We start from the raw sequence: 22434 nt of genomic DNA on the forward strand, positions 1-22434 counted from the left end.
GGTCCATTCATGTGCTCTGATAACCACCACCACCACTACAGGAACCATAGACAGGTCGTCCCTCGTCCCTTCTGTTGCGTGTGAGCTGCAGAGAAGAGCCCAACATGCCTGCGCTTCTGCTGGGGGACGAGTTCCCAAACTTCGAGGCCGACACCACCATCGGCCGGATCAAGTTCCACGAGTTCCTGGGCAGCTCGTAAGTGCGCAGGCTCCCCAGCAGAGTCATACATTGTAACCGATGCGTGTTTTATTCACAGTTTTTGAATTATCCCTGCAACAGTGTGACATTTTATTGAGGCATGCGGGGGGGTGCGTGCGGGTCTGTCGAGCCAGGTTGAGACGCTCAAACACTGATCAGGGTAAGGATTCATTTTGAGTTCAAAGGCTCGTGATCCTATAGAGATCTGACACACTGCATCACTTGACCGACCGTGCTCCCACCGTGACCGTCCTGCGGCACCTGCTGGCTGACACAGGCACGGTTACACAAGCATGACTCTGCCGGATGAGAGAGTATGATAATACACCAGGTCTGCCCAACCCTGCTCCTGGAGGGCCTCTGTCCTGCATGTTTTCTGTTCCTCTTTGCTCCAGCACACCTGAATCTAATGATGTGCTCGTTATCAAGCAGCTGAAGCTCGTCACAGGTTTGATAATTGTTAGATTTAAGTGTGTTAGAGCAGAGAGAAACCTAAAACATGCAGGACAGTGGCCCTCCAGGAGCAGGGTTGGGCAGCCCTGTAATATTCCGTAAATGTGAAAGAATTTAACGATGAGTGTGTTTTTTAAATGGCTCAGTGCAGAGCTGTCCTAGCTGCAGGAAAAAAGGAGAGCAATAATGTGTGTTTCAGTCATTTTCTCTCACCAATTAGTCAGGGGGGGAGTGAGCACAGCCAGGACAAGGCCTGCATTGTGTATGTGTGTGTGTGTGTTTGTGGGGACTTGGAACTGTGCCACAGTGCTTTCACACCCTTTAATATCCAGCCCCATTAGGTTCAGCACAGAACAATGTTGCATGCCTTACAACCAAACACACCTGCAGCCTGTTGTGGATGCAGGTAAGCCGTATTATGTTTTATATAAAGCACTTTGAATTACCTTGTTAAATTGAATTGTGCTATACAGATAAACGTGCCTTGCCTATCATGAAGGTTGTGCACATCGTGGAGGAGCAGATATGATGTTGCAACACTGCCCTACTTTCCCAACAGACAATAACCTGCTGATACTAAACACTGGGCAATATAAGGCAACACGCCAAATACAGTAACTGCACAATGACTCACTTTTTTAATTAGTGGGACTAACTGATGGACTGTGACTGTTATAATATATCACTAAGATAAGAATACCCCATGTTTGGTTTGTGTTGTTTTAATACACATTTAAAGCTCAAAGTTTTGCTGCAAAAACATCTGATTATTAGTTGTTTTCTACTTGTTGCTGGTGTCTAAATCAACACATTCCTCTGTGAAACTGTGTCAGTGCATGGTTTGTTCCGCTTCAAAGGATTGGGACTGTCCCAATTTAACCGGGGCTTCCGGTCATCCCATAATCAGGTGGTGATCACAATGCGTTCGAGAAGCAGCGCTTTCCAGTTGCCTCTAGCCTGTGCCGTGTGATGCAACACACTCATGTAAGGCAGAAAAGTCACATGATTCAAGAGTCCCAGCCTGGTCAGATGCGTACATGAACTGATGAAGCCTCTTGGATGAGAGGTAAAACGTCTTCCTAGACAAATAACCAAGTCCAGTTGCTTTTGACTGACTGTGCTTTGAGGGGAACGACGACCTGGACACATGAGAACATTCACAGGCTTATGATTCAAGAGTGAATTATCCTATTTAATGAGCTCAACGATCCCCGGGCGATGTTTTTGCCGGAAAGCTCAGTCACGTCCGCTTCGCCCTTCACACTCCTACTTGTGCATTTCAGTACGCAGCTGGATTTAATGTTTTGAGCTTCAGTCTGCCAGATCCACAGACACCTGTTGCATCAATCTGTGGCTGGAATTTCCTCTACTGAGACTCAGTGTTCTGTCTTTCTTTCTTTTCTTTTTTTTACAGCCATTTCTTCCTCTTCTGTTCCCACAGTTTGTCCTTGTGCTCTCACTCCTATCCGTCTTTTTGCCTCCTCTTAAATTCTAGACTGTCCCTAATGTCCTAGAACAAGTGTGTATGTGTTATGTAATGTGCATTAAATACTCAGGGGCATGGAAGCAAATATTTCTCTCTGTGCAAGTTTGACCTTCGGTTACTTGAACTCGTGCCTAGAAAATATTTAACATGGCTGCCCCTTAAACTCCGAGCTCTATCCAAGGTCAGTCTTAAAGGTCCCATTTTGGAAAAAGTGAGATTTCAATGTGTTTTTTTAAAAGCAGGTTGAGATGTTTTATATATACGGTTATTTACGTATCAAACAATCAGTCCACAGGGAAATGCACACAACCATGTGAGGAGCTCTTTTCCAAAACGCTATAAATCCATTTTAATAGTTTTCAGGAAAATTACATTTTTTACCCAGACCCACACATTTGGTTAATATTCAATTTATCTTGTCAAAATGGTTTTTATGGCTCAGTCTGAACATGTTGAACGGACGGACGACACAAAAAACCCTCCCGCTTCAGAGCGCCGCCATGTTGGATCACATAGAACGCTCACTGAATTCTGATTGGTCGAGAGGACGTATCGCAGTTAGGCTAAAAATAGGTTTGGCGCTGGTCGCGGTTTGGAAAGGAACTGCATCTTGAGACCATTTTAAACAAGGAGATATAGAGATTTGGCAGAAACACTGATGAAGCAGTGAAAAGCTTCTGTATACAGCAAAGAGGCATGACGAACTTTGGCATTTATCTCGTTTTGGAAAAGAGCTCTTCATATTCAGAAAATGTGTCTCTTAATGAGGCGTCAGGACCTCTGTACGGTTGTGATGTCACGTCTTGTCGATATGCTCGTTTCAAACCAAGGTATCATTGGATGGTGCAGGATTATTGGATGACAGTGACCTAATTTGAAGTTTTTCTCGCTGAGGTTTCTGAGCCAGAAAATGATCCGAATCAGAATTTACTTTGTCGTCATTGTATGTACATACAACGGAATGTAAAAAAGCCACTTACGGTGCAGACTTACAACCACACACAGATGTAAAAACACACATTGAGCAAAAATGTAAAGATGAAAAAACTAAAGTAGACTACTTTAACTATATTGTGCCTAAACAGGTAAAGTGCAGGTGCGTAGCGGCATGGGTGGATTACAGTGGTTAGAGTTATTTCTTGTATGTGGAAAACAACTGTCTCTGAATCTGGGTGCGCGTGTTTTGACCTCACTGCTTCACGTCTGTGTTCTCCTTAGATGGGGCATCCTGTTCTCCCACCCAAAGGACTTCACTCCCGTCTGCACCACCGAGCTCGCCCGCGCTGCGAAGCTCAGCGACGAGTTCAAGAAACGAGATGTGAAGATGATCGCCTTGTCCATTGACGGTGTTGAAGACCACCGCAACTGGAGCAAGGTTGGGGACGCACATACACCGTATACCTTCCCTCTACCTTTTTTAAATTGCGGTGTGTTAGAGGTGAAAGGAGGGCAACGATCACATACCTCGATTGCATTACATCTTAATGCTTGCATGTGGTTTACTGTCTGGAGACCGTAAGCCAGCTGTGTCATAAGTCACTGCTCACTGTCCTGTAATCTGGATTCAAAGTCCTCTCATTTTGACCAAAACCAAACTCATTCAGTGTCTCTTCCTTTAAATGTCCAGGGGCTCTTTTCATTCACAATCATAGGGATAAAAGTAGCTTCTAGCTGGCAGAGTTAGAGGGAACTCCTAAGAATAAAGGGTGTGTCAGGTCTGACTTGGGGAGTTTCTGTTCACAAAGTGTCTCAGCACTAAAGTAGGTCTGGAGGAAGTAAGTCTGGAGGCCATGCACCGCAGGTAATTCACTTATTAAATCATCAATTCAAATGGAAAAAATCTAGAAACATGATTTTTTATAAGTCTCCACTACACGGACACAGGAAAAATGCAGTTAGCAGTGTTGATGAACTTAAAATATAGATCAGCTGTGTGTTCTTATAAATTATTCCTCAAACTAAAAGTGCTTTCTTCAGGTCCACATATGTTTGTTCATTAAATAATCATCTATCTGTCAGTTTTACTTTAGTTAGATTGGAATTGATTACTCTAATTTAATTCGATTTTTATAGATTTTTAAAAACACATCCATCTTTTTAAATATTTAAAAAATACAATTTAATCTGATTTAATGTTTAGCATTGAATTAATGATTTAAGTGAAATGTATTATTTGTTTTATCATATTTAATTAATAAATGAATATATAATAAATCTAACAATGTATTTATTTAATGAATTTAATTCATTTATTAGGGGCAAAGTTAGGGCTTCAACTAACAATTATTGTATTCAATTTCATCATTGACTCATCTGTTGGTTGTTCTGTCAATCAAATGTTAATGTCGGTCAACATTTCCAAAGCCCAAGATGACGTCCTGAAATGTCTTATTTGGCCACAACTCAGATATTAGTCAGTCAGATATTAGTTAAATGTCATAGAGGAATAAAGAAAGCAGAAAATATTCACATCTAAGAAGATTTTGACATTTTTCTCAAAAAAAAAAATACTCAAACTGATCAATTATCGAAATAGTTGACGACTAATCGATTAATCTTTGCAGCACCAAATAAAATAATTTAAGGTTAATCCCTACCCCCAAACACGGCAACGCCTCCTCAGGAAGGAAAGTGATTGGTCCAGTGTTGATTGGTCAGGCGTCAAGTCAGCATCACCTGCTCCCCTGTAAAGAAAAGTAAAACACCACATTATAGTTTCTCTGTTTGCACTCACAGATTTTTATTACCACTGAAAGGCAACAGTATTTTCTTAGACGTAGAGTTAAAGATGAACGGTCTCTGGTCACTCACCCAACCTGTACAGCAGTGACGGAGAGAATGATTATCTTAGGATGATGATTATACGCACATTAACAAAGGTGTAAAGGCTGAGCGTGTCCCTTCCCTCTGCACAGGACGTGATGGCGTTCAACAGCGCGGCTGAAAGCTCTCTGCCATTCCCCATCATCGCCGATGACAAGAGGGAGCTGTCCGTCCAGCTGGGCATGCTGGACCCGGACGAGTTAGACAAGGATGGGATGCCCCTCACCGCTCGCTGTGTAAGAAACCATATAAGAGACATATTTTGTTTTACATCAACAAAGGCCAAGACTGCACCATGATCCAAAATGAACAGATGTCAAATGCCGGTGCAATTTGTCTTTTGCAGAAAAACCTGTCCTGTCGTGCCCTGACGTTTTTTTTTGCCTGTGAACGCTTTTGATGTTTTATCCTCAGGTTTAGTTGCAGCGGACTACCACATCATTTCATTCGTGTGCCAATCAAATAAGCGAACATTAAGCAAAGCTTTGAAATGTCACAAAAAAGAAAATACATCCAAACATGTCTCTTGGAGCCTAATGTTCAATCCTCATGTGGCACACAGCTCCTTAAATCACTCTCACGTCACCTGCGTCTGTACATGTAAATGGTTTAAATGACATTTTTGGCAAGTGAGAGCTTCTCTTTATAGGTAAATGGTTTTGCAGATGTATTTATCACCATATTACAAAACAAAAGAGAAATATAGTATGTGTGTGTTATGTTGACCCTGTGACGTCTTGACCCCCTTTAGGTGTTTGTGATCGGCCCAGACAAGAAGCTGAAGCTGTCCATCCTCTACCCCGCCACCACAGGGAGGAACTTCGACGAGATTCTCCGAGTGATCGACTCTCTGCAGCTCACCGCGCAGAAGAAGGTCGCCACACCTGTCGACTGGAAGGTAAACTGTGTTTCTTAACAGTGCTAAATTAAGCTATCTGTGTTTTTCCCTCTCCAGCTTCATGTTTAGTGTTCAGATATAAGAGCGGTAGCATATACAGAGACATTAAATCGAAGGTTAACCCCTTGAGATTTACCATTTTTGTTTTCATGGGCGGTCCTTAACACAAATATACCAAGAAATGATGTATACAAATACACACATTCACAGACAATAGCAGCTCCAAACCCACTGACAACCCTGAAAATCCATAAACATCCATAAACCAAAATGCATACAGTAAATAATTGTGCACATACCCATACATTTATAAAGCTTTATGCATGTCAACATGCATCAACATTGGAGATGCATTATTTCAAGTTTTATTAGAAGCAAGAGCAGTTTGAAGATAAGTGAATAGAGAGGCCCTAAAGAAATGAAAGGAGGTGATTGAGCTAGGCAGGTTTTTCCAGTCAGATGGGGCTTTAAATTTAAAGGAACAGAGAAAAAAAGAGATTCTCAATACGTCGCATCCACAGGTTCGTATGCGGTTTTAGGAAACCGTATTCACAATGATTCGTATGATATCTTCCAAAATATTTTATTAACGCTGTGGAGCGGCAACCGGTACGTGACCGCGAACGCAAGTTTAGGCACCAAAACGACTTAGAAAAAGGCACCTTGTGTGGTAGCTCGCTGCCATTGTGAGTGATAGTGTGAATGGAGGAACAAGAGGTTCATTTTTGGTTTACTACTCGCCTGATTTCCTTTGCTTGTAATCTCAGTAATAAATATGCGGATTACATACAGGTTAAAGTGCATGAACCTTTTGCAGGTGTATGTAAGAATAGTGAATGACGACAGCCTGCGATTCATGCAGAAAACAGTGATAGGTTCTATAAAGACACCTCCGAAGAAATCTGCAAACCTTTATATAAACTACATCGAGGGGATGAAGATTTGTTTGATATTTCCTAAAATGTATTCTATTCCTTTAGTTTCTGTAGTTACTCCTGCCTTTCCTCTCCTGTTTGCATCTCTCTCTCTCTCTCTCTCTCTCTCTCTCTCTCTCTCTCTCTCTCTCTCTCTCTCTCTCTCTCTCTCTCTCTCTCTCTCTCTCTCTCTCTCTCTCTCTCTCTCTCTCTCTCTCTCTCTCTCTCTCTCTCTCTCTCTCTCTCTCTCTCTCTCTCTCTCTCTCTCTCTCTCTCTCTCTCTCTCTCTCTCTCTCTCTCTCTCTCTCTCTTCTCTTTGTTTCAAACACTTTTGCGCTGTTGGATGAAGTGAAAGGGAGTCAAAGCCAAGTACACATGGGCCGCCTCCAATAATTTGGTTACAGTATCAGTACAGTTTCATCCTCCCGCTTCTCTCCACAGAACGATATGAAAAACAGATTGAAAAGAGTCCTACAGACGCTTAAGTCCACATCAGTGATGATCCACATACAGGAAAAAATCTAGGTTTTTACATTATGTTCATTTAGCAGACACTTCTATGAAAAGTTACAAGAGCTTTCCAACTTAATAAATAAGAAAAGCGGATATCATTAGAAGCTGTAAGTGCATTCCTTGACCAAAAGCCACATGACACAGGAGCCGTATGAGGCTGCTGCATGATTACCATCACAGGGACTGTAAACAAAACTAGACCCTGCTCCTAAACCTTTTGTTGTTGTCCTGTCTCTTTCAGCTTGGTGACAAAGTCATGGTCATTCCTTCACTCTCTGAGGCCGAGGCTGCCGCTCTCTTCCCCAACGGCGTGACCACGAAAGAGATGCCTTCTGGGAAGAAATACCTGCGCTACACTCAGCCCTGAAGAGACACTTGGCACTACATCCTTCTCTTGTTTACCGCTCTTTAGAAAAATGGAAATCCTCGGGTGATAATTTACATTTAGTACTGACAGAGCTGCACATATCTGGTTTGGTGATTAGTGCAAACGTGCACGGGAATGAAACGGGATTCATTGTTGGTGCTTGGTGTCATTTTCCAGTGCCTTGTTTCCTTCAATAAACACATTTTTCACACATGTCCTGACTGTCTCAATCTTTTCATGCTGTTTACCATCCCCTGCTGTGACTTACTGTTCCACTAGGTGTCCTCCTAAAACCTGAACTTGAAACATCTTCATGCTGCAGTACAATCTTACATCAACAGGGGGCAGTGTGTGCACACAATGATCGACCCACAGATGGTATACCCTGACAGCAATTAGGGTGAAAGCACCGATCCGTTCTAAACAATTGCAGGGATGGGGAGTGGTACCACATGTAGTGAAATGACTAGTTTGTTTCCATTTCCGTTAATTAAAAAGAGGACCGGCCACATCAAGTTTATCTGCTTGGAGCGATGTTTCTCAAAGTACACGGTGAGGTTTACAAAGCGTTCTCCCCTTTTACCCTGTATTTGATATCATTTTGCCAACTCAGCATTTCAGGCTAATGCCCCTGCCGTCTTAATGTACCGTAGATTAGTCTTTGAAAATTGATTGTTGTGTTTTTTTTTCTGTGCTTCACGTCGAGGCTTTTTAAATGCCATTCTCCAGATGAAACTTTCCAGCTGCACAGCCACAGGGAACATGGTGATGGAGTAAGTACATTCACTCAGTAGTAAAGTATCATTCTTCATTTTAAGGTACTTTAAGCGGCACTTTACTTCTACTTCAATTTCAGAGGATACTTTTTTACTCCACTACTCAACTGTAGCAACTGATTCCATCTGCACTCACATTTCCCCTCTACAGTTTAACATATGGGTTCATTTAATCAACTATTTGGGGCCCAAACAGATACAAATATCATTACTTCACAAAAATATCAGAGTAAATGTTGATATTTGAAATCAAACTTGTGAGTGAGAACTTTGTTTTTCATCCCCTCAGATTTATCATGAGCCAAATGCTGAGGTTGAGAGTCAGTGGACTAAACTACCTAACTGTGTGCAACATATCTTCATGGTTCATATAATAACATGAAAAGTTATGCTCAATTTTTTATGTCCTTGATCGCTTGAACAACCCAACAGGAACAGGGTATAACAGAGACATAAGGTCAAGCATGCAATTTTAAGATTAACAAATGCAACTCCGCAGAATCATGTGTAGCTACAGGAAAACTATAACGCTTCACATGTCTGAAGACGAAGGAGGGAATGGACGCTCCTTCAGCGGCAGTAAACGCATCTCAGAAGGTCGGCCTCAGCTGTGTGTAAGATGCTGAAGCCAGGACTGAGCTGAGGTGTAGGTTTCTTCTTTGAGTTATTCAACCCTCCAAACTGCATGGCTGAGGATCGTATTAATTACTTGAAGTAGTAGAAGGTGAATACTGATCTCTCTCTCTCTCTCTCTCTCACACACACACACACACACACACACACACACACACACACACACACACACACACACACACACACACACACACACACACACACACACACACACACACACACACACACACACACACACACACACACACACACACACACTGACCTTGCATTCACTCTGCATCTGAGGAATGTCGAGGTCAAAGAGAAAAGATGGGATTCCCTTTGAGTGAGGAGGGGGAGGGGGGGGGGGGGCAGAGTGTGCAGAGCCGTATAAAATATCTTTGGGCCCTCCTCCTTTTCACTCCTGTCATCCACACAATGTGAACTGGAATGTTCTTCTTTTTTCTCTTTTTAATCAGTTGTTCACTTATCAGAATTACCGCATAAAGGTTACAGAAACAGTGCTATATTTTGTTTTTACATATTGTTTCTTATCTTTGCAGAGCTGTGACGACACAGAAAGGGCCCACTTTTCTCCACAAACAAAAGTACAAGTATTCACCAGGTAACCCTTGCCCTCCGTCTCCTCTCCTCCTCCTCTCTCCCCTTCTCTGGTGGCTGTTTTGTCCCTAGGAGTTGTCCAAAATAACACCCACACAGACACACCGTACTGATCAAATGCATTTCTCAAATTCCAGACTACAATAGCCAGTGCCAGAGCATGAAGAGCGCTTTGGGTGTCAGATACAGGCCTTCTTGCACAGTACCAACCCCTCTCCTCCCCCCTCCTGTTCAATCTGCCACCCTTCACTTCATGGCTATCGAGCCAACTCACCCAACCTCACCCCACCTCACCCCACCTCACCCAACCTCACCTCAGCAACACGAGTATATGTAATACAACACCAGCCCGGGCCAGGTCTCTCAGGGCAAAACACAACACACCAGCTGCTGATCTCTCGCTCTCTCTTTCTACTGTTCTCTAGCACGACACACACACACACACACACACACGCACACGCACACGCACACGCACACGCACACGCACACGCACACACACACAGCTCTAAAAAAACAAAACACAATGGCCTTGCACCGAACTTATCTCGATGTTTTCCTCCCAGATGCACCAGGCTTAAGTGATAACCAGGAGAGGATCCGTACCAGTAAAAAACAAGCTCTATGGAGATTCAGAGACTTAAAGGACCCGTATTATGCTCCTTTTCAGGTTGTGTTTGGGGTTTCTACATGTTTTAATGTTAAAAAAAAACACATTCTTTTTCTCATCCTGCCTGTCTGAATAAACCTGCATTCACTCTCTGTCTAAAGCGCCCGTCTCTTTCAGACCCCCTCACGAACACGCTCTGATTGATCTTCTGCATCCTCGCTCTTGGCAGCTTTGCACCGTCACTGCAGCCGGGGAATGACTGTAACGGCACTGTAGCGGCACTTTCTGATGCGACATCACAACTGTACAAAAGTCCTGACGGTTCATTTAAAGGCACAGTTTCTAAATATGTGCGTTTTGATACTTTCACAGTATTTACATGGCACCTCGACCTGTTTTATAATTTAATAAAAACATGGAAATCTTACTTTTTACAATGTGGGACATTTTAGAGCAATAGTTTACATTTTGGGAAATTCTCAAGCGTTAGATGAGAAGATCGTCACCACTCTCACGTTTGTACACTAACTATGAAGCTACAGCCAACAGACGGTTAGCTTAGCTTAGCATAAGGACTAGAAAGCGGGGGAAACAGCTGGCCCGACTCTGTCCAAAGATAACAGAAAGCGAAAAGGCATATTTCCCAAAATGTCAAATTAATCCTTCAAAGGCGTTGCAGACCGTTTCACGTAGAAAGGGAGCAGCATAAAAATGCCATGAACACACACACTCAGTATGTATGTTTCTGTGTGTGTGTGAGTGTTTATTCATAAGCATGTGCTTGCTATGGAAGAGGTCATTATTCCCATGCTGTGTGCCAGGCATCGAAGCTGCCCGTGACCTGCGGGTTAACAAGCCAGAGACCAGAGGAGCTACAAAACACACACACATGCACCATGTACTGGCACATGTTGAGCTATGGCTTGATGCTTTCCAGACGCGCCCTCTCTTTCTCTCCCTCCTACATCGCCTGGCACTCTCACCCTCCCCACATCTCCCACACACACACAAACACACACACACACACACACACACACACACACACACACGAGCACCTCCCCCATTTCACTCAACCCCGCTTATCAAAGTTTCTGCTTCTTCAGCTTCCCTTTCCCAGGCACAGACAAAACACTGCGAGGCTCTTCTCTTTTGTTTCTTCCTCAGTCGTGGTGCTTTTTGAATCCCCCTCACGATTCACGGTGGTTACAATCTGAAACTCCTGCAAAAACCTGTGGGGGTTTCTGTGCACCAACCTACCGTGTACGACTGAGATAAGACAGATTGAAGGTCAGACAGACAAACAGAAAACTTGCGTGCTGACCTCAGGATTTGGCTGAACTTTAAGGAGCATTAACCGCCTCGCATTCGACACCCTCCTTGAGCTTTCCTCACTCCTGCTAAAGCACGGGTCAACGAGCACACACACACCTGCACACGGAGGCGAAGACATAATGATAAAAGTGATGAAAGTGTATGATCCGAGTGCTTAGATAAATGCCATTGTTTCGATGGCACCTCGTAAATACAGCATCTAGACAGGCTATTACTGCAGAGCAGGTTAGGGCCAGTTAGTGCTCTACGAACAGGGTGATGGATGAGAAGGTAAAAGTGCAATCACTCTCTGTGCTTATCTTTATCTCTCTCTATCAATATCGCTGTCTTTCTCTCGCTTTTTCCTCTCCCCCCGTTCTCTCTATTAGAGACACATTGATCACCAGCCGCTGGCATATCACCTGAGTAATAGCTAAGGGTGTCTGGGCTTTAAAACAACCTCAATAGAGCGCCAAGAGCTTTATCATGGCGACAAGGCAAATGGCTGTTCACATAATAAAGTGTTCCTCTATGTGTGTGTATGTGTGTGTGTGTATGTGTGTGTGTGTATGTATGTGTGCAATCATAACACAGGGGACTTTGCCATTAAGAGGAGACATCAAACACAACCCAATAAGGATCCCAGACCACCAGACCTGCCACAAAGCGCAGCCCTACTAGACCACTTTAAGTCATTAATAATCTTTTCAGCATGTGTGTGTGTGTGTGTGTGTATTTTAGGTTCCTACAGCTACACACTCTATATTCTCATGGGATATTTTACACTTTAACCCTTTACCTTACTTACTTTCTCGCTGAGAGTTAGATGAGACGCCACTCTTTTGACTGTCAGTTATGCAGCTAGCAGACAATTAGCCACAGCTAGCTGCAGACGTTAGCTTAGCTTAGCAAAAAAGACTGGAAATGGGGAAACGAAATGGGTAAAGTTCACACTTGCTAAGAGCTAGCTCAGAGCTCAGTTCACACAGCTTAAAGTGAACTAGTTCATAGTTCATCATTTTGAAGTCTGAACCCAAAAAATAAAATACAGTAGTTCACATTCATTTCTTCAGTTTTTAAAATACATAGGCTAAGCTGCTCTGAGACTGGTGGGCTGCTTCAACTTGATGAGTCCTTTCGCATTAGTTGCCGGTGTAGCTGACTTTCTGTCCAGTTCAGACTTGTTTCTTCAGAACAGGTGTTGCAGTTGAAGTGTGTTTCCCTCCTGTTAAAATGATGTTTTCCCGCAGCGCAGTTCACCTTTCACCACAAACATGAGCCCCCTTAAAGCTCACTAATTAATGTGTTATATGTGTTTGTTTTGACTCGAGAAAGTCACTCCACCCAGCCTAGAAATTGTCCAGCATGTAAACCACCATAAAACAACAACTTGTTTTTATACATGTCAATTAGTGAGCTTTAAAAGTCCTGGGAGGTGCTAGTCAGGCTGGTTGTTTCCCTCTGTTTCCAGTCTTTATGCTAAGCTAAGCTAACCAGCTGCTGACTGTAGCATTAAGGCTCATTTATGCTTCCATGTTGTGCGTAAATAGAGGTGTATGTTATCAACGTGCTAACCGCCACTGCCCTCATGCTTTCATGCGTCCTTTACATTGGAATGAATGTTGAGCAAAACATCCTCTAGAGGGCGTCGTTCAGATTAAAATGTTACTCCAATAAAGTCTGAAAAAAAACAACGTTCATGACAACAACAATGGCGGCGATGGAGGGGATAACGATGCTGTATCTGTTTAGAAGGAGGCATGCGGACTGTGGACAGAGGGTTCAAGACATTGGTTTTACAGATGAGAGAAGACAATGAACGTAGCTTTCAGTATTTTAGGATGTCCGTCAGGGCTTTTGATAACTTGCTCGCTCCTGCTATTCACGGTATTTTACCCCCGCAATTTCTGGTGATACTGCAATGTTTGGTCCGTATTGGTATCCAGCCCCCACCACAGTGATTTCTTGGTTGATCCATTACGGAGGTGCCAAAAATTGCAGTTCTCCGAGTGGCCACTAGAGCATAATTAAACCGATTTAAGGCCTGGTACAAAAAAACATTCTAGTCTGTTTGTTTAGGTCATTTCTCCATGACAACACTGAGGGCGGTGAATTTTTTTGTACCAGGCTCATTTTTATTTCATTGGAGGTTAAAGTTTATGAATAACTAGGGGCGTGGCCTCTTGAGTGACAGCTAGCCGCTGCCCCTCACTTTTCCTTGGATGTTTACGTCAGCCAGATGGAAGTATCTCCCTCCCCCCAACGTCACATACGTGCCCTTTTTTGGTAAGAGGAAATGAGGCGGAGTCAAAGTCTGACAAGATGGCGACTCCCATAGGCAAGGACAATTGGATCAGGTTGAGCGAACGGGCCTCGACAGGTATGCTAATCCATTTTTTATACAGTCTATGATCAGTATGTATCTGCAAGCTTGAGGATACGTGCAGAAATACGGATGAAATGTATGCAAAGTACGGAGAGAAGGCTCCATCTGTATCTGTATGCGTATCTAACGTAGAGCATAAATGAGTCTTTAGAGAGAGAGATGGTGGTGTCAAATGTCTTATCTAACTCTCAGTTGGTTGTAAAATAATCTTGTTTCACAGTGACTGACAGCGTCACATATATTCTGTACCAGCTTGTTCCAGCTCTTCATTGAATCTACACGATGTTTACGCTGAGCGAAGAGCCTGCATTATTCATTTAAAGAGAAATCTACTGGCAGTCAAAGTCTGTTGAGTTCGTATCACTGGAAACCTTTCGATCTCCGCTACAATTTGAATGATGATTTAATGATCATGGAAAATTAATTTGACTCAAAGCTCCATTTTCAGTATCCAAGCTGGAACCGAATCCTCCCAGTAATAACAATCATGTTGACTTGGTAAAAGCAGAGCATCAACAGGATCTTATTCAGTTACTCCTCGTGATGTTAGCCCCGACGCTGAGAACGTGGCTTTACAGGAAAGGGGCCAAAAACTTGTGTGGAGCACAAACCTTTGAACAAAATAAAGCAGAAAGGAAAACAGATCGAGACCCTACAATTCAAAACCCCAGTTTCTTTCTCCCTCTGTGTTCTTTTCCACTGGTTTATTTTTCTTTAAGCAGAGGGCAGTCGGTGTGAGAGGGCAGCGGCTGTGAAACTCGCCGCTGGGGGAAGACAAAGAGCGAGTGCCACGTTCATCTATCTGTGTGCGAGGCTTGTGTGCGTGGCAGTTTGTGCATTTATGCGTGTTGAGTATGATGTGGTGGGGAGAGTGGAGGAGGAGGAGGAGGGGGCAAAGAATGGGTGGAGGGCGCGGAGGTGAGAGAGAGAGACACAGAGAGAGACAGTGAGTGCAAGAGAGGGAGGGAGGCTGAAAAAAAGAGAGGTGACATGCCGTTACCATAGCAACTGTTTAGGGTTTGGATGATTTTCCTTAACCATAATGGGCTAGTTTGGAGCATAATGAAACCAGTCTGGCTTTCCTGGCTCTCACACCCCGGGTCATGTCATGTGAGCACACACACACACACAGTTGAGCGAGCGACATATGTTTTGCTTTCGTACTTGTTTATGTTCATTCAACAGTGGGAGAGCAGAGCCACGGTTAACTATCAATTAAAGCGATGATCGTAAAACAAATACTTGTAAATAAACAGTGTCAGGCGAACATAGAGAGAGGAAGGTAAAGAGAAAAAGAACAATGTAATATTAGTATAATATCACAGATTCACCTGCCTGTTCCTGAAAAATATGTTTTTATTAAAGAACAACGTCCAAGTGCTTCCCACCTTAACACCACAGATATGAGACACCCATTTTTTGCTACCCGACTGCAGAGCTCCACGCCCGGACCCGCCTCCTCCGTCAAACCCCTCGGGTCCCCAACTTGGAGAAAGCAGTGACATTGGAAACTGTGTTCATCAGGCTATCATAGCATGCCTCGTAGTTCATTAGTTTCAAACCACAACCTCAAACAATAACACCAAGGTAAAAATACAACCTAATATTTCCATATAACTGCAACTTATAAAGTTAAGTAGCGTCAATCATAGATAACATTATAACAGCACCCTCTTTCCCACAACCTATGATGAGCTTGCTAGCAGTAATATAACGTTAGCGAGATACAGTTATGTTAGCTAGGTTACACTCTTTGGTTACGTGGTGATGTGCTGCTTAACATTACATGACCTAACTTTATAACGTTACTTTTAATATTAAGTGTTAAGCAAGTTAGCTAGCTAGCACACACCCCTGTCACTGTGTTTTTTAATTTTACAACAACCAATGTTAGCTAGCTTGCAAATTCACCCATGCTTCACGTGGTCTGGCTGTTAAGAGGCTACGTAACGCCCTTTCATAATGGGATTCCCGGGTCAACGCCGGTCCAAGCATCGTATTTCTACAACGCCGCAGTGTCGTAATCCCCGTTGTTTGAATACATCTAAGTTTTTAAAAAAACAATTTAATTGTCATTTTATCTTTTTCTTATCAATGAAAAAAATGTCTCACTGAAGCAAGAAGTGATCGTAATTGTTCACGTTTGGCTGTTGTTGTCTGTTTTGTTTTAACGGAGCGTTTGGACCCGGAAATCGTATTTTGAAAGGGTGTTACATCAGACTTAACAGCCGGATAGTTACCGCCACTAAGAGAAAACACTGCAGCTATTTCATTAGAATGAAATGACATAAAGTGAATAAAACTGTAATCTCTTAACTCATCCACCACCATTGCAATAAAGACTACAACTCCCAGGATCCCATCATGTTTTGATTGAGAGGCCCCAAGCTGTGATTTTCCACTATGGGTCCTGGCGCTGGAGATGGGCCCGAGCTCGGAGCTCTGCAGTGGGATGCTATTGTAATAATCTGGAAAGCAGATATATATTCCTTTCCTTGTTATTATGTAGCTTCAGGGCTTCACCCCACCAGTGAGGTTTCTGGGTTACTGCTTTCAATAAGTACGCGTATAAAACTTTTGTGTGTTGATGGGGCTTTAAGCCAGAATATGCTACACATGCAGAGTAATAAGTCTCTTTGTGTGTGTTAAAGAAGTTTGGAGGTTTGTGTCAAAGTGTGTGTATGTGAGTTAATGTCTCCTCTGTCTGAGTATAATGAGCTCCCCTGGGCCTCCCTCACCTTCCACCCCTCCCTCCATGCCTCCCTCCCTCCCTCCCTTCTCCTCCTTTTCCCTAAACTTGGCCCTATTAACCCCTCACTTCCCCCTGTATGTTTATTTAAGTAGGGGATGGTGGGGAGGAAAGGTGAGTCGATCGCCTGTACACATGTTTATTTACACATAGGTAAGGCTAAGGAGCCGAGCGGGAGGAAATGGGGGCGAAAGTTGGTGCGACTTTTATTTGCGCGTTTGAGTTTCCAGCAAACGGCCACAGTTGTTTTTTTGGGAACAATAAGAGAACGAGACAACAGCTCAGACGACGGGTCAGTGGCTTCACACCTTGGACTGACCCAGTGGCCATAATGCAGAGATCAACTCCATCACATGAAGCCGCTGAGGGCGGCTGCCCTTCACCTCCAGTCTGCTCTGAAACTTCAGGGGATCAAAGGTTAGGAGCTGCCCTTTATACCGTTGTCTGTGTGGGTGGAGGTGACTCCCACCTAAGGGTTTAGCTGAACACAAACTTTGTCATATGATTAAACTTCTGTCAGCAAACACACTTTGCAAACTAACATACACGAGTGTACACTCAAAAGAAGCTCATCATTCTCATTGTTGCTCATAAGTTCCCTTCACATTTAGTTGACAGCTGATTTGACTGTATGGCTACGAACATATGTTTATATTTGTTTATAGCTGAAAGAGATTTAAAGCCACTAATCACGTTTCACAATAGTTTGAATAATTAACCATTTTGAAAACACGCTTATTCACGTCCTTGCTGAGTTAGAAGAGGAGACTGAAAGCCCTCTTACGTCTGTAGCAAGCGGCAACCTCTAGGGCTGAAAACTAAAGCCATGCAGAAATGCCAAAAACTGCAATTCCTTGAATGACCACTTGAAGCTGGCTCCAATAGACATGTTTACAGCCTGGTACAAAAAACGGTTTTGGTCTTTATAGATTATGGCGTTTATGACAACTGTACGGGGGTTGGATTTTTTTAATATAACTTAATCGGTTTAAAATATATTAAGACTTAAAGTTATGCATAATTAAGGGCGTGGCCGCTGTGAGGGACAGGCGGATGCCGTCAGAGTCTGCTAGCATAGACTGTGGGATTCATTTGGCCATTCTCCATCCACACTCCACCGTTGCCCAATTTTTGTTAAACTTGGAGCAGACGGCAGAAAATTAGCTTAGCACAAAGACTGGAAGCAGCTCTGTCCAAATGTAACATAATCCACCTCCAGTCACCTTTAAAGATCACTGATTGGTTTACAGGGGATGTGTGCTGGACTGTCTTGGCTGGGAACAGGAACTTGCTGGAGTCTCCGCTGGATGCTCCTCCACACTAAGAGATATTTTGTTTTCCTTATCTACACATCTTGTCGTGCAGTTGGAAGAGTGGTATCGATATTTTCATTTAACTCTTGGCAAGAGAGTGGATTAGTGTATTTTCCAAAACACTGAAATATTGCTTTATTATGTAATCTCACAAGAGAAAAGCTTATTAACGATATCTTCTTCCCAAATAGATGGCACAGAAGACACATTTTAGACACTGTTGCATCAGGCCTGTTACTTTGCCGTAACAGAGTCGCTTCACGTGTGGCCTCTGGGCTTATCTGCGACACGGGATAACAAACAGAGTCAAATATTCGCTGTTTGTTCTCAGATTATGGACAAACCCACCTGATTCAATGGCAGTGGACGCAAGAATGTACAAAAATGTGACTTGTTGGAGTAACCCTGGATATTTATAGCTCCCTTAAAGGCCTCAGTCGTATTAATCCTTGTTGCGGTACAGTGTTTGTACAAGGGTGTTTGGGACAGTACTGATGCGGTCACAAGCAGGGATCAAGTGATTAGACCCGAAGCTCAGTCCAAGACATTCTTTGGCTCTCTGCGTTACTACTGATTTATGAGTATCGCAAATCCCGCTAAATGTCACAGAGATCCCACAGGGTTGCACACAAAAAAGGAAATGCGATTTAATACAAACCCATGAAAGAAGAATGCAGCTTTGAATCCTGTGTTTTCTGCTACCACAAGAGACAGACTGCAGTTGTACATAGAGTAGAGTAAGTGACGGAGGTTGCATAAGATACGTTGTTGGTTGCTCCGATAGTTTTATTGGTGGGGAGTTTTTTTGGACCAGCTTTAGTTGGGCCCAGTTGGAGGTTGAGTTGGGGGCCTCATAATAGAAGTGTGACCTCACCAGGGATTTCCCTGCTGCCCTACGCTCTCCCTGCGTCCTGTTATCACTAGCACCCAATACTTTATCCCTCCTGCTGCTACAGTAGTTAGTGGGTGCCCTTTAGGCCTCTTATAGCAGGATTAGTGTTGTGCTTCTACCTCAATTCACCTGAGCTCCAAAAACTTGTGCAAACAGGGCAGGAAAAACTCTTTCCCCCTGTCTAACCAATGCTGCCAATGGATTACTGCGTGAAATTGCAAGCTATTGTGTGAAAGTGATCGCACTGAGGAAGGTAGTGTGAAACGAAAAGAGAAAGAGGCAGAGGGGGGAAAAGAAAGATAAAAAGGAAAGAGAAAGACAGGTTGACATCGGATGAAAGCGTATGTACAGACGGATGGAGACAGACAGCTAAGGTGAGACAGGGCGACGCCGGTAGGAAATAGAACGAGGTGGATGGAAGTGAAAGGCAGAGAGAGAAAAATCCCAGGTCTTTTCAAGTGTTGCCCAGCGTTGGTTACGTCTCAGAGCTGCTGCCAGGGTGCAGTTCTCAGTGCCACTCCAGCACAGTGAGCCTTTGTAACCCTGGTTCTCAGAGGAGCTCAGGGCCGCTCCAGCTGGCCCGGACCCAGCCAGGTTTTCTCATGTTGGGACACAGACTATCAGGCACGGTGGGGTATAGTGTATACGGGGGGTTTAAAAGAAAAAAAAAAGAAACTTTCCAAAATAGCAACTAACGTGTGCTTGATACCATTTACTGAACACACTGGGCAAAAGCTACAGATAACTGATCCAGCATTTTAACAGCTAACAGAGCCCTGTTTTTAAATAGAGGTCTTTGTTTTATTGCACTCACTGTGTTACTACTCTGCTGGGAGCTCTAAATACAGCAGGAACAATACTTTTACTGTACCACATTGAATAGTGTTGTACACCAATATGACCACAGTGGGCTGAAAGGCTCAGCTACTCCAAGTGCTTTACGTTTTAACAAGGATGGAAAGTCATCACAAATACCCTCATTGAAAAGCTTGCATGCACTTTTAGACGACCTTTGATGAACTGTTGCACCAAACTATGTTTCAGTTGATGGCATAATACTTTCAAGGTGGAACCTGGAGAAGGTTCCAGGTTCGAATCCCGGCCTGGGCCCTTCTGTGTGGAGTTTGCATGTTCTCCCCGTGTCTGCGTGGGTTTTCTCCGGGTTCTCCGGTTTCCTCCCACAATACAAAGACATGCCCGTGTTAGGTTCATTGGTGACTCTAAAGGTGTGTTCCGTAGGTGTGAATGGTTGTCTGTCTCTGTTTGTCTCTATGTGCCCTGTGATAGACTAGCGTCCTGTCCAGGGTGTACCCCGCCTCACAGCCGATGTCAGCTGGGATTGGCTCCAGCACCCCCGCAACCCCGACCCCGGGATAAGCGGTTGAAGATGAATGAATTAATGAGTATTAACAATGGCTCACATGACTACCTGTGTGTGAAAGGGGTCACTCATGGTAACGAACCTACAGAGAATTTTGCATTTTCCCCGATTAGCGTCATTCAGCTCACTGTTTCAGGCATCCAGCCGTTAACGTTATGCAGTTTTGGTTAAGACTCATTTCTGTCATTAGTCTAATTTTCACCCATGGAAAAACAAACCCACGCCACACCGATTTTCCAGCACCAAACGGCAGACAAAGTTAGTGATTGGCTGGTGGATATAGTGAAGCAGGTATTTCTGACTGTTTCATGTTCAAACAATTAACATTTGAGCTCCGTACAGTGCTTACATCGAAGCAGGGCAGTTGCTGTTTGTCTGATTAGAGCCTAAGAGCCAGTTTTTTTTTTTTTTTTTTTTGGAACGAGCGATGAGTGATCTCAGTGGAGCGAGGTGAAATCTGGGCCGAGTGTCGAGCAATATTGTAAAGTTTGTCATATCTCAAGCCTATTTCCGCTGCCGCAATATGATGAGGCCAACTGTAACCACCTCGATTACACCTTTTAAAACAGCTTTGGAGAGCATTACTGAACTGAAGGATTAGTTGGTAGGTGGTGCTGGTGACTGTGTAAGCCAAATTATACACTCATCAAACCAGTCAGGGACCTCTCTAGCCCTATATTGGAGCATCTTCACTCGTTATGTCTCCCCGCTCATTCATTCAGGTCGTCCTTATCATTAGCTCCCGGAGAAGAGTCGGAGATGACCCCATCAATAGCGACATTCATCATTCAGTAACATGCAGCCTCTTTCTGTTTTTGTCAGAGTTAAGAGGTGAAAATAAATCACAGCTTAAAAGCAGGGCGGTTCAACAACAACCTTGCAGCTCCTCCTCCTCCACTCCTCACACTCTTTCTGCACAGATGCACAGATAAGAGCAGACAATACAGTTCTTTGAATGCAGACGGGGAGAAGAGGCGTTTTACTGCTGAGCACACGCACATGCACACACACAAACACACACACACAAACACACACATTACCAGGCTTGTCAAGAGGTTTGTGACAGGCACATCTCAATGAGTGTGTTATCATCTCTCTTTATGAGACAGGAAGTAAGGCTGCACTCTAAATTACATGTCTCCGCGTCCTCCCGCAATCCTGTCTGCTGAACAAAACAGTCGCTTCTTAACCGTCCCTCTGCGAAACAAAGCCTTTCACATTTTTATGGTCAAAGGAACAAGTAATTGCAGGTACATGTGTGCACACATACTGAGGCTTGTCCTCGGCGATGAGATGTTTGTGATGGAGGAGTGTGTATAAAACAAGCAGGCAGCTGAAAGGGCACTTTGCCACTTGGCAGGCAGCCATTTTCCATTTAACGTCCCCTCCTTCCTCCTCCATTTCACCCTGCGTGCATCAACCTGGAGTTATTTCCACCTTGCTCCTCTCTGTCTTTGGAATGCACACTTTTAGATCCACGCCAATCCATCATACAGGAGAGTGTTTGGGCCTAGAGGTACCCTCATGTTAGTGTGTGGCCGAATTTCTTTTTTTTTTCAGACTAAGAAAGCCTCTCTGTTTTGGTGATTAGATTGTCATCAGAGGAGAGGCGAGGGGGAACGAGGACAGATGTGGGGAAGAACGAGCGGTGGGAAAAAGATTAGCAGGGCGGCTGCAGGCGGAGCAGCTACTCTTACAATAGTTTGGCAGGAGATCACATCTCAGCTCTGTACCACCCTTCTTTTCAGCTCTTCCCCGTTCTGCTTTTCTCTGCCTGCCTGGATTTCTGCACAAATGCTGTCGAATCAAGTATTTTAAACCATCTTCCCCCCCCACCCCCCAGATTTTGTGCCTGTCTTTCTCCATCTCCCTCCTACGTATCCCCTTTTTGCCATTTTCCAAAACCACAACACACACTTAAAGTGGGCCTGCAGTCGGTTTCTGAAGGTCAGGTTTGATGTGACAGCAAGTGGGAGGGGGAAGAGGTGGCGGAGGGGGCCTGTTTAAGCTGGCCGTGATCCACAAGTCCTCCACAACACAAGGAAGGAAAAGGAGAGAGAGAGAGAGAGAGAGAGAGAGAGAGAGAGAGAGAGAGGGAGAGAGGGAGAGAGAGAGAGAGAGAGAGAGAGAGAG

At 43.9% G+C, this 22434-nt stretch overlaps 1 protein-coding gene across 1 annotated transcript; it reads left to right on the forward strand.

The window, feature by feature from the left end:
• The first annotated feature begins 20 nt into the window (after nucleotides 1–20).
• Nucleotides 21–7866, forward strand: prdx6 (peroxiredoxin 6). Its single transcript, XM_083911503.1, has 5 exons — nucleotides 21–196; nucleotides 3357–3513; nucleotides 5054–5197; nucleotides 5713–5859; nucleotides 7528–7866. Exons 1-5 carry the CDS (start codon nucleotides 105–107, stop codon nucleotides 7651–7653), a joined length of 666 nt encoding a protein of 221 aa, XP_083767629.1. The 5' UTR covers nucleotides 21–104; the 3' UTR covers nucleotides 7654–7866.
• The last annotated feature ends 14568 nt before the right edge of the window (nucleotides 7867–22434 follow it).

The sequence above is a fragment of the Echiichthys vipera genome (assembly GCF_963691815.1).
Source record: "Echiichthys vipera genome assembly, chromosome: 3".
Taxonomy (NCBI): Eukaryota; Metazoa; Chordata; class Actinopteri; order Perciformes; family Trachinidae; genus Echiichthys; species Echiichthys vipera.

Excerpts from the sequence above, each read along its gene's own strand:
- prdx6 (XM_083911503.1), top strand. The coding sequence starts at position 105 with ATGCCTGCGCTTCTGCTGGGGGACGAGTTCCCAAACTTCGAGGCCGAC. Across the intron at positions 197-3,356 it reads CACGAGTTCCTGGGCAGCTC|ATGGGGCATCCTGTTCTCCC; the intron begins GTAAGTGCGCAG and ends TGTTCTCCTTAG. Across the intron at positions 5,198-5,712 it reads TGCCCCTCACCGCTCGCTGT|GTGTTTGTGATCGGCCCAGA; the intron begins GTAAGAAACCAT and ends GACCCCCTTTAG.